This window comes from Fringilla coelebs, assembly GCF_963513975.1.
Source record: "Fringilla coelebs genome assembly, chromosome: 28".
NCBI classification, from domain to species: domain Eukaryota; kingdom Metazoa; phylum Chordata; class Aves; order Passeriformes; family Fringillidae; genus Fringilla; species Fringilla coelebs.
Window position 1 is genome coordinate 3,773,865 of NC_140054.1, and position 13,201 is coordinate 3,787,065.

Genomic DNA, 13,201 nt, shown 5'->3' on the forward strand with positions numbered 1-13,201 from the left:
CAGCCCAGCAGGGTGGTCCCAGGGCAGTTGCAGTGAGGAACTGTCTGTGCCCCATCCCGGCTGTGCCAAGCCCAGCCCTGGAGCGGGCAGGCTGGAGGCCGGGCACTGCCGGCGCCCCCTGGGCTTTCCTGCCTGCGGCGGGCGAGGAGGGGGTCGCAGACTTCAGGGAAGTGTTTTGCAATCACCTTCTTCAGAGCGTCACAGCAACTAACGGCCCTGGTTTTGAGGAACTAACGGGGAAAGCAGCATGTTAGCAAACACTCCGAGCACGGCCAGCCGCCGGCTGCCGGAGCCCCGCGCTCGGGGCGGGCGGTGAGCGGCTCCCGGGCACGCCGGACACAGAGGACAGGCAGGGATGGAGGCGAGGTAGGGATGTTGGTGGGGTAGGGGTGGGTGCCACTCGGGTCCCACTGAGCAGCATCTGGTCTGGGGCTGCTCTGCCCGTCCCCTGCCTGGGAAAGCCACACGTGCCGAGTGCCCCGGGGTGGCCGCTGTCCCCACACTCGAGTGCTTCGCCTCCCTCTGGATGTTGGCTTGGGAGTGAGGAGCTGTGGGCACTCGGAGCTGGGCACAGTGTGGGCAGCCCCTCCTGGACCAGGAACGTGTCTGGGACCCATCCGGGGCAGGGGATCCGGGCAGGGGCAGAGGCAGCCACCGCTCCCAGGGCCATTCCGGGACAGCCGGGAGGGGCGTGGGCAGGACCCCGCAGCCCCGCCAGCCCCGCTCTGCTGCCGTCGGTCATTCGCTTCCCTCTCGCAGCTTATCGCCCTCCGCCGCCCTCACCCGCCCTCAAACCGCAAATCTCTGCCCGGCAGCGGCTGGAGATAGTGGAGATAAAATCAGCCCGTGCCTGCGGCCGGACACAGGGGGCTGTGCCCGGGATGGGGCGCGGGGCCGGGACGGTGTCGGCGGTGCGGGGGGACCCGCGTTCCGGGCTCTCTCCGCTGCGCTTCCCACGCCAGCGGCTGTGGCGGCGCGGGCGGCGAGCCGGGGGCGGAGGTGTCAGAAGGGCTGCGGGAAGGGCTGACGCTGGCCGCGAAAGGACATTCTGCTCCAGGAAGAGCCGGTGACAATGGAGCCCGGCTCCTTCAGCCCACCTCGCCCCCAGCCCTTGCCGACCCCCAGGACAAGCCGCTTTCTCCGTTCCAGGTGATGCCAAAACCACGGAGGACACCATGGCCAGGCGCGGTGCTGGGACACCCTTCCTGCGGCAGCTCTCCCTGCTCCTGCTGCTCCACCTGGGCGGTGAGTGCGGGGTCCATCCCGTCCTGTCCCACAGCCGCACCATCCCCAGCAGCCTGTGCCCTGTGCCCTGGCCGGGGCCCCGGGGCGGGCAGGAGCGGCAGGCACGGGCAGGATGGGGCCTGGCACGTGCCGTGCCTTGCCCAACGCTCGGCTCTTCCTCTCCAGAGTGGGGGGCCCATCTAAGGGAAGAGGCTCGTCCCTATGTCCTGCCTGGGCGCTGAGGAGCTGAGTTGGCTTTGTCACAGCTGTGCCCAGGATGTGACATGTTTTTCCTGCCCGCAGGGACACAGGGCTGCGCCTCGGTGACTGTGAGCCCCCCCATTGTGCCCGTGGGCTCGGCTGTCAGGGCATCCTGCACCATCCAGAGGGAGCTCTGCCACGGCTTGGAGCAGGGGAGGGTCCGGATCAGCTGGATGCTGGACAACAAGCCTGTGGCTGGGAGCCAGCGCCAGGGTCCAGGGGGCACAGAGGTGTCCAACCTCACCCTGCCCCGCTTCAACCACACCCAGGCCAGGCTGTTCTGCTGTGTGGAGTGGAACGGGACCAAGCAGCGCGTTGGCATGGCCGAGATCAGGGCGGGCTGTAAGTCTGCTGCCACTACGGGTCACCCTCCTCCCCAGCAGGGACGGGCACTTGCTCAGGCTCTTTCTCCCCCAGACCCTCCTGCGAAGCCCCTCAACCTCAGCTGTGTCCTGAACCTCGGTGACTACGGGCTGACATGCCAATGGCAGCAGGGAACCGACAGCCACCTCCCCACCAGCGTGGTGCTGAAATGCACCGGGTAAGTGCTGGGACTGTCATCCCCTGCCAAACCCCACAGCAAGCACCCTGAGCCCACTGCTCTGTCTGCTGCAGGAGCAGAGCCCAGGCAGTGACAGGCTGCACCCCGCGAGGAGGGCACAGCCACTGCACGGTGCCACGCCGGCTGCTGCAGCTGTACCGGCAAATGGAGATCTGGGTGTCTGCCACCAACGCCCTGGGCACGGCCGAGTCCGAGCGCCTCCGCATCGACCCCATGGACGTGGGTGAGTGACAGCACACAGGTCAGGGGCCAGGGAAGCTCGTCAGTGGTGACAGGGGTATTAAAGTGGCATTAAAGCACGTGGGGCCCTGAGGTCCCATTTTACGGGCAGGTTCCGTGATGAATGTCCTGCCGGGATGAATCGGTGCCAGCGCCGCGCTGCAGAGCGAGCAGCACACACGGCGGGTTATGAGCTGCCAGTTGACCTGCTGCACTCCACAGCTCCTGCAGCAATTGATTACCCATTTATTCAGCAGCTCTATTAATAATGGATCCTGTGCCTATAAACTATTTATAAAAGGAGCCTTCCCAGATGGAGAGGCTCATCCGCCCTGATCTGGGGCTGGGGAAGAGCTGCCCAGGAACCAGCTGAGCTCTCCCATGGCTGTGCCACAGACTCACCCCCGAGCAGACCCAAATGTGGGGTGTTCAGGAAGCAGGCCCCATGGAATCTCTTTTCTCTGCATAGGCATTAATGCACAGCTGTGCCAGTATTGCATTACTCCATTCCAAGCAGGGGCACACACCAGCTCCTGTCCCTTGCCACCAGCCATTCTCCTACATGTTTTGGGGGGGTTTCCCCCCTATCTTGTGGCAGCACCCTGGCTGCAGCTCCCGCCACTAACCACAGGCATATGCAAGGTTATGACTCTGAGCACTACCCACCACACACCTCTCCAACTCTCCCCTGCCCTTCTACAGCCAAGGTGGACCCCCCAACCCTGCAGAGCATCCAGTCCATCCCCTTCCAGACCGACTGCATTGCCCTGGCCTGGGATGTGGCGTGGGGCACAGAGCACATGGAGCTGCAGTGTGAGCTGCGCTACCGGGCACCCGAGGACCCTGCCTGGGCCCTGGTGAGTGCTGCTGGGGCAGGGGGACCGGGCAGGAGCCAGGACCCTCCCTCTGCTCCAAGTTGTGGGAGCGGAGGGGTCCCCATGTGGGTGGGACAGCAAGGTATCCGCCGAGCCCACAGCAGGGCCAGCCCCTGCCCGAGGCAGGAGCCAGCACAGCCCTGGTTTGGCTGCCCCCAGGTCACCGGCATCATCGGCCAGGCGGGCACGGCGCAGCGCTGCGGTTTCCTCTTCGGCACGCTGTACCACTTCCAGATGCGCTGCCGGCGCAGCTCAGCCTCAGCACTGGCCTCCTGGAGCGAGTGGAGCCCGGGCAGGAGCTACACCACCCACGAGAAAGGTGAGTGTGAATCACCCGGGGGGTGCCCTCTGCCCGAGCAGGTGGCACAGCGCTGGGAACACAGGGCACAGCGCTGGGGACACACGGCACAGTGCTAGGGGCACACAGCAGAGCACTGGAGACACACAGCACAGCACTGGGGACACAGGGCACAGCGCTGGGGACACAGGGCAGAGCACTGGGGGCACAGGGCACAGTGCTGGGGGCACACAGCACAGCACTGGGGACACGTGGGACAGCACTGGCCACACTGGTCCCTCTCATCTTCTCCCACCTCCTCCCGTTGCAGCCCCCACAGGGAAGCTGGACGCGTGGTGGGAGGCTCAGCCAGTCGGGGCTGGGGGGCGGCTGGAGGTGCAGCTGCGCTGGAAGGTGAGCAGGGAGCAGGGGTGGGCAGGGGGCTTTGCCTGGGGGGCATTGCCTGAGGTCCCCGCAGGGACTGACACCCAGCCACCCTGCCCACACCCAGGCCCCACGGCAGCGGGAGGCCAACGGGCGAGTGCTGGGCTACCGTGTCACGCTGAGCCCCCGGAGGAGGGGCAGGGACCCCCCCACCATCTGCAACACCACCCACACCCAGTGCAACTTCTCGGTGCCCGCGGCCACCAGGAGGGTCTATCTGTCAGCCTACAACGCCGCCGGCGAGTCGGCACCGACCGAGGTGATGCTCCTGGAGAGGACAGGTGAGGGCAGTGCCCGCAACCTCCGCGTGTGCCCCGGGGCTCTGCTCGCCCCGAGCAGGCTGCACAGCCCGGGCAAGGAGAGGGCGGACTCCAAACCCGGGCGCACGGGGGGAGATGTGGGAGAGGTGCTCTCCTCTCCCGCCATCCCGGCTGCTTGTCCCGCGCAGGTCAGCCCCTGGCTGGGCTGCGGGCTGTGCCCGGGGGTGAGCACAGCCTCTGGGTGCACTGGGAGGCACCGCTGGCCCCGGTGACCGCCTACGTCCTGGAGTGGCAGCGGGTGGCAGCAGAGCCCGGGCACTGCAGCGCGTGCTGGCAGATGGAGCGTGACGGGGCAGCCACCACAGCCCTTATCCAGGGTAAGGGGGGGCTGCCAGGGGGCCCTGACCCTCTGGTCAGCTGTCCCAAAGGGCTGGCACCCATCCTGACCAAACCAGGACCCAGCCCTGCCCACAGCACACTCCCCACCCTCCCTCCTTCCTCTGGATCCACCCCAGGGTGGGTGGGCTGGTGCCATGGTGCTGGGGGGTCTCAGCAGCTGCCAGCCCCCTCTGCTCTCCATTGCAGATGGCATCGAGCCTTTCCAGCGCTACAACATCTCACTGTACCCCCTCTACGAGGGCACTGTCGGGGTGCCCGTCCACACCACAGCCTACTCCCAGCAGAAGGGTACGTGGGAAGGGAGCCCCACCACCAGGACTTGGCCTTTCCAAAAGGAGGAACCACCTCCTCCCCGTGTACCCCAAATCCAAAGAGCTCAGCCTGGGGGGCTGGATTTGTCTTATCTCTGAGTGAGCTCTCAGCCCCACTACAGCATGGGCACCCACACCTTGGGAGTGGGACCCCCCATCAGTTCCCACCTGAGGCAGTGGCTCTGCTCAGCACTTGGTCCCCCCCTTGTCCTGCTCTTTCCAGCACCATCCCATGCCCCCAAGCTTCACCTGAAGAGGATCAGCAAGTCAGAGGCCGAGCTGTGCTGGGAGCCACTGCCAGTGGAGGTGCAGAACGGTTTCATCACCAGCTACACCATCTTCTGGGCCAGCAGCATCACCAACATGGCCAGTGAGTCCTGCCCCCAGCGCCACTGACCTGGCCCTCTGTCCCACCGCAGTATTCTGGGAGGAGATAACAGGAGCCCGTGTCCTTCTCAGAGAGGGTCAGGGAGTTCTGTGGGCCCTGAGGGCTGTGCAGGTGGGGGCACTCTGCCACACCAACGGCCCCGTGTGTCCCCAGGTGCCACCGTGAACCCTTCCCTCAGCTCCTTCGCCATCCGGGGGCTGAAGCCATCGACCCTGTACAAGGTGCACATCATGGCATCCACGGCTGCTGGCAGCACCAACGGCACCAGCCTGACCCTGGTGACCACAGTGCTGGGTGAGGGCAGGGGGACGTGGGAGGGGACCTGCAGCCCCTGGTCCTCGTGGCACAGCACAGCTGGCAGTGCCCACTGCAGCTCCCTGTGATCCTGCCCCTCTTCCCAGATGACACCGAGATCCAGTTCCTTTTCCTGAGCCTGGGGCTGGTCTTTGTCGGGCTCATGGTGTTGCTCATCTGCTTCCAGAAGAACGAGCGGTGAGTGCCAGAGCCCTGCCCGGGCTGGGCTGCCGGTGGGACAGGGTGGCCTTGGAGAGCTGGCATCCCTCCGGGAGCCAGTCCAGCACTGAGGCCACCCATTCCAGCCCGCCTCGCTGAGTCCCCTCATCCCCGTGGTCCCCAGGATGAAGGAGCAGCTCTGGCCCAGCGTCCCCGACCCTGCCAACAGCAGCCTGGGCAAGTGGGTGCCGGCAGCGGTGCCGCAGGTGAGAGCGTTTGCTGCTCCCCCGGTGCCCACCCGGCACACGGCCCCCGGGAGGGACAGCAGGGACAGCTGGCACCGCCCGTGACCTCCCGCTGCTCCCCAGGAGCCGCTCCAGCTCCTCGCCTCGAGGGAGCCCGGCCCTGCCGCCATCTCCACGGTCACTGTGCTGGAAGGAGAACCGGGCAAGCAGCCGGGCAAGGAGCACCCCGCCCTGGCCGCCGCACCGCCGGCGCTGCCGCGGCCCTACGTGCGGCAGGAGGGTCCCGGGGAGCCGGTGCAGTACGCGCGGGTGGGCGGCGCGGGGTACCGGGGGCAGCGGCTGCTCCCCGAGCCCGCTCCCCGCTTCTACGAGAACCTGCGGGGCCGCGGGGACGGCGGCGGCGGGGGGGACTGGGCGTTCCTGGAGGAGCCCCCCGCCACCTTCCCGCTGCTGCAGGGGCTCCGCCTCGGCGGGGCCGAGGAGCTGCACGAGTGTCGGGCGGACTAGGGCGGGATGGAGCCGGGCAGCGACACCGGGGCCGCCAGCGGGAGCCCCGGGGTGCGGGGTCCACCCGCGGGGCTCCCGCCGCACCCCGGGGCGCTGCCCGGCTCCACCGCGCTCTGTTTGCGTGTCCCCTCCCGACCGTCTCCCTCCGAAATAAACGGGAACGTGCTGAGAACAACCCGGGCGTCTCTGCGGGAAGGAAACGGGGACAGGGACGGGAACCGGGACCGAGACCGGACCAGGACGGGAACGGGGACGGGACAGAGACGGGGACGGAGATGGATGGGGATGGAGATGGGGATGGGGATGGGACAGAGACGGGGATGGAGATGGATGGGGATGGGGATGGGGATGGGGATGGGGATGGGGATGGGGATGGGGATGGGGATGGGGATGGGGATGGGGATGGGGATCGAGACGGGGACAGGAATGGGATCGAGACGGGGACAGGACGGGGATCGGGACTGGGACGAGGACAAGGGCGAGGACGGGGACAGATAGGGGACGAAACCGAAACGGAGATGGAGATGGGGACGGGACCTGGATGGGCACGGGGACCGGGAGGAGGATGGGGACGGTTAGGGGACCGGGAGATGTCCGGGACCGGGACGGGGAGGGGACCAGGATCCTCCAGGATCCTGGACGGCCATCGACGCGCTCGGCGTTCGCTCCGTCCGCCCTCTCTCGGTGCTCGGCAGTCGCGCCTGGGCAAGATGGCGGCGCCCATGGCGGCGTGTCGGTGAGCGCGGGTCATGCTGGCGCTGCTGGGCCGCGCCCTGGCCGGGCCCGCCCGCGCCGGGGCCGCCGTGCTGGGCAGGGCACAGCCCGGTGAGGGGCACGGGGGGCTCGGGAGGCCGCTGGGAGGGAGGGTGGAAAGGGAAGCGAACCCCGCTGGAGGAATTGGGAGCGGCCGGGGCCGCGGTGGGAGCTGAGGGTGCGGGGAAAGGGCGGCCTCGGGGGTGGCCGGGGGCACTCAGGGGGTCACACGCCGGGCTGGTGGTCTGTCCCCCCTGAAAAGAGACAGGGCGCCGGGTGACCTTGGGGTACCCGGGGTGCGGGGGTCCCTTGGAACAGCGGAGCCAACGGGGGTGGCCAAGGCGGGCCCTGGCGAGCGGCCTGAAGCGGGGCCCGATCCCAGCGGCTGGGCTCTGAACGAGCAGTTGGAAGAATTTGTCCTTGAAATGTCAAAGAATGACCAAGTCCCGGCTGGTGATGAATATTCGCGTCTGTCACACAAAGGTTGTCCCCGGGTGTCACTGCCCCTGAGCTCTGACACTGCTGTGGCCCAGAGCAGCCCATCCACGTTGCTAATGAGATTAATTAATCAGTTAATTCAGCAGTTTGAACCCTCTAAATGATCACATTTGCCCGGGGGAGCCCTCACTCTGCTCAGTGTGTGCAGTCAGCCCTGCTGCTCCAGCCCTGGCATTTGCCCACTCTCAGGCAGCAGAGCTCAGTTTGTGTTGGCACCGTGTGAGAGCCACCCTGAGCCACCCCACAGCTCTGGGACTACAGATCTGCCTGGGCACTGATCACCCAGAGGGTGTTAGTGCTGTGTGAGAGCCACCCTGAGCCACCCCACAGCTCTGGGACTACAGATCTGCCTCTGGATCACCCAGAGTGTTTTAGCAGCACCTGAGCCACCCCACAGCTCTGGGACTACAGATCTCTCAGTGCTCTGACCCCACACACCCAGCAGTATTTGACTGTACAGAGAAGTGCAGAGCATTGACTGGACTGTACAGAATATTTGGCTGGAGAAGTGCACAGCTGTCTGAATCCTTTCTGTCTCTCCCACCCAGGCTGCAGTCCTGTGCTCCAGGCAGCCAGGGGCTATGCCAGACCTGTGACCAAGAAGAAGAAAGGTATGTCAGCATGCACAGGAGCAATGTTTTGCTGTTGGCATGCTCAGAGCTGTACTTTAATGGCACAGCAATCATTCCAGAAATAGTTCCTTGCAAGCTCAGGAGTAGCTCAGAAGATTCCCCTCCTCCTGAGTGTGGGGAGATGAACAATTGTCAGTAGCAGGAGCTCTGTGAGGGTGGGCAGGCCCTGGCACAGGGTGCCCAGAGCAGCTGTGGCTGCCCCTGGATCCCTGGAGATGTCCAAGGCCAGGCTGGAGAGGGCTTGGAGCAGCCTGGGACAGTGCAGTGTCCCTGCCATGGCAGGGGTGGAATCAGATGGCCTTTAAGGTCCCTTCCAGCCAAAACTCTTTTGGTATTCTGTGACCTCTGAGCTCAGTGGATTGTTGTAAATGCATGTACACCATATTGTAAATCCAGAGTGCTGAAGGGAAGGGACTGAACCTATTTTTTTCACTCAGTTCCTGCCCTCTTGGCTGGATCTGCTCAGTTCTTCTTGTTTGGAGCACACAGCCAGTTTCCTTCAGAACATGTCAGAGCTCTGACTTTGTCCTGCTCTTCCTCCAATGTTTCTCTCTCTGTAGACACCCCCAGCCATCTGGATGACCTTCCTCCCACCATGCTGAAGAAGGATTATGCCAATCTCCCAATCATGAACAGGTATGGACAGGGAGAGGGAGTGGCTGCTCTCTCCAGGGGTTTGTACCTTACAAATAAGGTATGTGGGAGCTGTCCTCTGCTCACTAATTAGTTATTAATGCTCTCTGGGCACAAAAATGGCAAAGTCAGTCTGAAATCAAATTTACAGACACAGACAGTGGTCAGTGATTGCTCACTCCATGTGAGATCAAGTGCTGGTTGCCCATATCCTCTGTGGGCTTTATAGTCCATAAGAAAACAAAAGAAAATGAGGAAATAATCTTGAAATACTAGAAACAGCCATCTTGTAAACAATCTGTGTCTGTCTTGAACTCAAGTGATGGAGAATGTCATTAAACAACTCCACATGAATTCAGCTGCTGCCAAATTTGGGCTCTGGGGCTCAGCACTGTTGTGCTCTGATGCAGAGCTGCTCGTGTGTGGTGCAGGGAGGGCCCCCAGTGGCCCAACTGTGACTTTCACTCCTCTCTGAAGGAACCAGCCTTAAAATTAAATATTTTTGCAGCAAAACTACTTTATACTCCTGTAATCTGAGCCAGGATTTTGCTTAGGAAAGTGAGCACCAGTTTATGGCTGCCAGCTTTGGCAGGAGGAGAGTCCCTGTAAATTTGTAGAGGTAATTAAAGCTGAGAAAAGTGAGTATGTTCTGAGAACCTGAGTTAATTTCTGTGGTTACATAGAATTGGTTTTGGTTTATAAGCTAATTTGCCATCTCCTTGCAGCGTGGATGATGTGGTGAAACGGCTGCTGTCCCTGGAAATGGCAAGTCAGGTCAGTGTCATTCTGCTTGCTTGAAAATAAAGCAGATTTAATGAACACCTTCATGTGAGACTTGTCTATGTTGTTAAATATCTTTCACTTGCTGTATTTCTAAGTGACTGTAAACATGGGGTGATGAAATACAGTGATTAATCTGGTTTGCTCTTAAAATTTATCACACTAAAGTGGTAACAATTGCATATTAGATTGAGAGAAGAAAGTACTCAGGGGTGACAGGGCAATGAGCTGTTCTGCTGCTGCTCGTGGCTGACCCCCTGTGTTCTAGAAACCATTGCACTGGACTGCAAGCAGATGTCCTTCAAGTTATTTTTACTTTCCATATGCTCAGAAAACAAACAGGTAGGAAAGTGGCACAAAAATCTCCATGCCATTCCTCTATGCTTGCCACTTCAGCTTAAAAGGATGTAAAAGCACTGAGTGAAGGTCTGAATTGCAAAGCCTTTATCTGGGTGCTTGGGAAGAGAGCTGAGTGTTCTGGGACAGTGACAACCTCTTTTCTGTGCCCCACAGAGGGAGAAGTTGAAGGTAAAGACACAGCAGCTGGTGGAGAAGGTCAGGAGGTCTCCCAATGACAATGGCTCCTTTGAGGTGCAAGGCAAGTTAAAAAAGGGAAGGGTATTGTTGGCAGGTGAAACCTCTCTGCTCCTATTCAGCTGTTCCCACCCCAGCACTTCCAGTTTGCTGTAGAATTCAGGAGAATCTCCTCCAGGAGAGCTGCTGAGGGGCAGGTAGCCTGCAGGGTGTCCTGCAGGGCTGCTCCAGCTCTGGAAGTGTTACAGAGCCTGCTGGGGTGCTTCCAAATTCCTGCTCCACATCCACCCTCCAAAGGCAGTGTGTGCATTATTCTGCTTGGAGTGCTTCATGCTGCAACTGTTATCAAAATGAACCAAATTCAGCCATGGAACCCAAATTTTTCTCTGCATCAGAGAGCTGTAGCTGAGGCACAGTGGGGACAGCACAGGGACAAAAGCCATGTTGCACTGACCAACAATGACAACTCCTTTGTCATCAGCAAAGCCCTTCAGTGCCTCAGGATGCCACCAGCCCCTCCCTCCAGAGCCTGAAATCCATCCCAAAGACCTGGCTGCTGCCTTTGGAAAAAACCCTTTGCTGTCTGCTCCCCCAGAGCTTAAATCCCACGAGGTGAAATAAATATCAAATCACTGAATGAGTGCAAGAGGAATAAATGCACAAATAAATTTATGTGATGTGTTGCTAAAACCTCACCCTCTAATTAAGCAGCCTCATAACAATCCCAGCCCTGCAGGTTGTGTGTTCTTGTTTGTTGTGCTCTGTGCAGTGGGCAGTGCTTGTTGTGGACAATGTTTTGTTGTGGAGAGTGTTTTGCTGTGGGCAGTGGTTTTTGTGCTGCTGTGGGCAGTGTTTTGCTGTGGGCAATGTTTATTCTGCTGCTGTGGGCAGTGTTTTGCTGTGGACACTGGTTGTTGCGGACAGTGTTTTGCCATGGGCAGCCCCTGCTGTGCTGCCCTGCGTACCTGCAGGGGCAGCAGTGCTCAGCTGGCAGCTTGAGGCAAGGCAGATGATCCTGGATCACCTGGGAAAGCTGCTGTTCTCACAGCTCCTCTCTCTGTCCTTTGCAGTTGCTATTTTGACTGCCAAGATCCGCACGCTCGAGGAGCACCTCCAGAGGCACCCCAAGGTAACTCAGGGATCTCAGCCCACAGCTGCTCAGGTGGTTTCTCAGTTTGTAACAAAAGGAGTTTAATCCTGGGGATTATGGCTTTCCAAAGGAGGTTTATGAAATAGTTACAGCTGGTGCCAGTGTGGGGAGCTGCTGGCTCAGGCACAGCTGGATTCTCGCCCACTCTGCTCTGTGTTCTGGTTTGTTACTGTAGTGGAGGAAACAGCTGAGCAGATTCCTTTGGGCAGACTTGAGCTCCATTTCTCCTTGCTGCAGATGTGGCTTCACCCCTTCGTTTTGACTAATTAATGATTGCAGCTGCAGTAATAAACAAAGAGCAAAATCTGTGCTTGTTCTGCTCATGGAAATGCTTGCTGGACAACACTGTGTCAATGTCCGACTCCCCTGCCTGCAGCTACCTGGGTTCAGGCCCAAATTTGAGATATCTTGCCTAAATTTATGTTCATAAAATAGATATCAAAGATTCCCACCAAAAGGTGGGAAATGGATTGATAACTGCATTCTAAAGAAGGCTTAACAAGAGTGATAATGAAAACTCGTGACTCCTTCCAGAGTCCTGATACACCTGGACAGTGATTGGTCATTAAGTAAAAACAATTCACATGAAACTGAACAAACATGCACCTGTTGGTAAACAATCTCTAGATCACATTCCAAAGCAGCAAAACAGGGAGAAGCAAATGAGATAATATTGTTTTTCTTTTTCTCTGAAGTTTCTCAACTTCCCAGCAGAAAAAAATCTTGGCAAAGGGATTTTTCAGAAAATAGGACAGCAACACATAATTCCTTCCTCCAAGGCAAGGTAAATACAATAACCTGCCTGCAGTGGAGTGAACTTTGGGTGCTTTGCAGGACAAAAGGAACCGCAGGTTCATGCTGATGGGTCTGGACAGGAGGAGGAAGATGCTGGGCTACCTGCGCCGGGTCAACTACAGCACCTTTGAGAACACCTGCAACCAGCTGGGCATCCAGTACAGCCCGCCCCAGCCCTACACCCGCCGCCTCACCAAGCGCTGGATGGTCAAGAAGGCTTTTTGCATCAAGGTATGGAGCAGGAAAAACCCCTCTGTAAAAGTGGGGGAAATTGGTTTTGTGGCATTCACATTCTCTCTTGTGAAATCCTTTTGGTCAAGAAGGCTTTGTGCATCAAGGAATGGAGCAGGCTGCACAGAAAAAAACCCTCTGTGAGACCCCCTTCTGTAGTCTCAGAAGCCTTTTCCAACCTGAAAGATTCAGTGGTTGACTGGGTGGTTGTAACAGAAAAATCTCAGATGGTTTCCCGGAGCAAGGAAGGCACGGAAGGAGGATTTGATCTGGCTCCTGCTGGAACCACTTTGCCTGCAGCAGACAGCCTGGGCAGTAGCTCTGCAGACAGCTTTATCTCTCTCCCTTCTGCTTCCACAGGTGTTCCAGGAGAAGCAGAAGCTGCAAGCAGCTGAGAGACTGAAGAAGAGGAGAGAGTGGCAGGCGAGAGCAAGGGCTGCACGGGAACAGCAGGAGAAGCAGGTGCAGAAGAAGCAGGCACAGGAGGGGACACCTGTGTAGTGGCACAGCCAGGCTGACAATAAACTCCTGCCCTAAGACCTGAAGCCTCTTTGCTCATGTGGTGTGGTCTGCGCTGTTCTGAGCACCTGGGAAGGGCAGCTGGTGGTTTGAGTGGTTTAGAAGTTTAGTTTCAGGCTGAGTGCTGGGCAGGTCAGTCTGTGAGAGGACCTGGGGGCTCCAGCATTACCCTGCAGGTCTGTCAGTGGGAACAGCTCAAGGGCTGCCTGTGCCCTGTCAGCACAGCCAGTCCAGAGCTTTGTGCTGCCACA

General features: G+C 59.8%; 2 protein-coding genes across 3 annotated transcripts; both read left to right on the plus strand.

Moving 5' to 3' along the window:
• The first annotated feature begins 232 nt into the window (after positions 1-232).
• CSF3R (colony stimulating factor 3 receptor) lies at positions 233-6,456 on the plus strand. Of its 2 annotated transcripts, XM_084222664.1 has the most exons (16): positions 233-366; positions 1,150-1,245; positions 1,528-1,827; positions 1,903-2,026; positions 2,101-2,270; positions 2,969-3,123; positions 3,301-3,460; positions 3,750-3,832; positions 3,930-4,143; positions 4,311-4,499; positions 4,708-4,809; positions 5,056-5,202; positions 5,374-5,514; positions 5,622-5,712; positions 5,858-5,939; positions 6,042-6,456. In XM_084222664.1, exons 2-16 carry the CDS (start codon positions 1,176-1,178, stop codon positions 6,423-6,425), a joined length of 2,412 nt encoding a protein of 803 aa, XP_084078790.1. In that variant the 5' UTR covers positions 233-366; positions 1,150-1,175; the 3' UTR covers positions 6,426-6,456. The 2 variants fall into 2 exon arrangements, with proteins under 2 accessions (XP_084078790.1, XP_084078791.1); XM_084222665.1 differs by lacking the exon at positions 6,042-6,456 and having other exon boundaries at positions 5,820-5,907.
• A 657-nt stretch (positions 6,457-7,113) lies between these two features.
• On the plus strand, positions 7,114-12,969 carry MRPS15 (mitochondrial ribosomal protein S15). Its single transcript, XM_084222626.1, has 8 exons — positions 7,114-7,250; positions 8,225-8,287; positions 8,869-8,944; positions 9,667-9,715; positions 10,235-10,319; positions 11,326-11,384; positions 12,240-12,431; positions 12,792-12,969. Exons 1-8 carry the CDS (start codon positions 7,175-7,177, stop codon positions 12,930-12,932), a joined length of 741 nt encoding a protein of 246 aa, XP_084078752.1. The 5' UTR covers positions 7,114-7,174; the 3' UTR covers positions 12,933-12,969.
• The last annotated feature ends 232 nt before the right edge of the window (positions 12,970-13,201 follow it).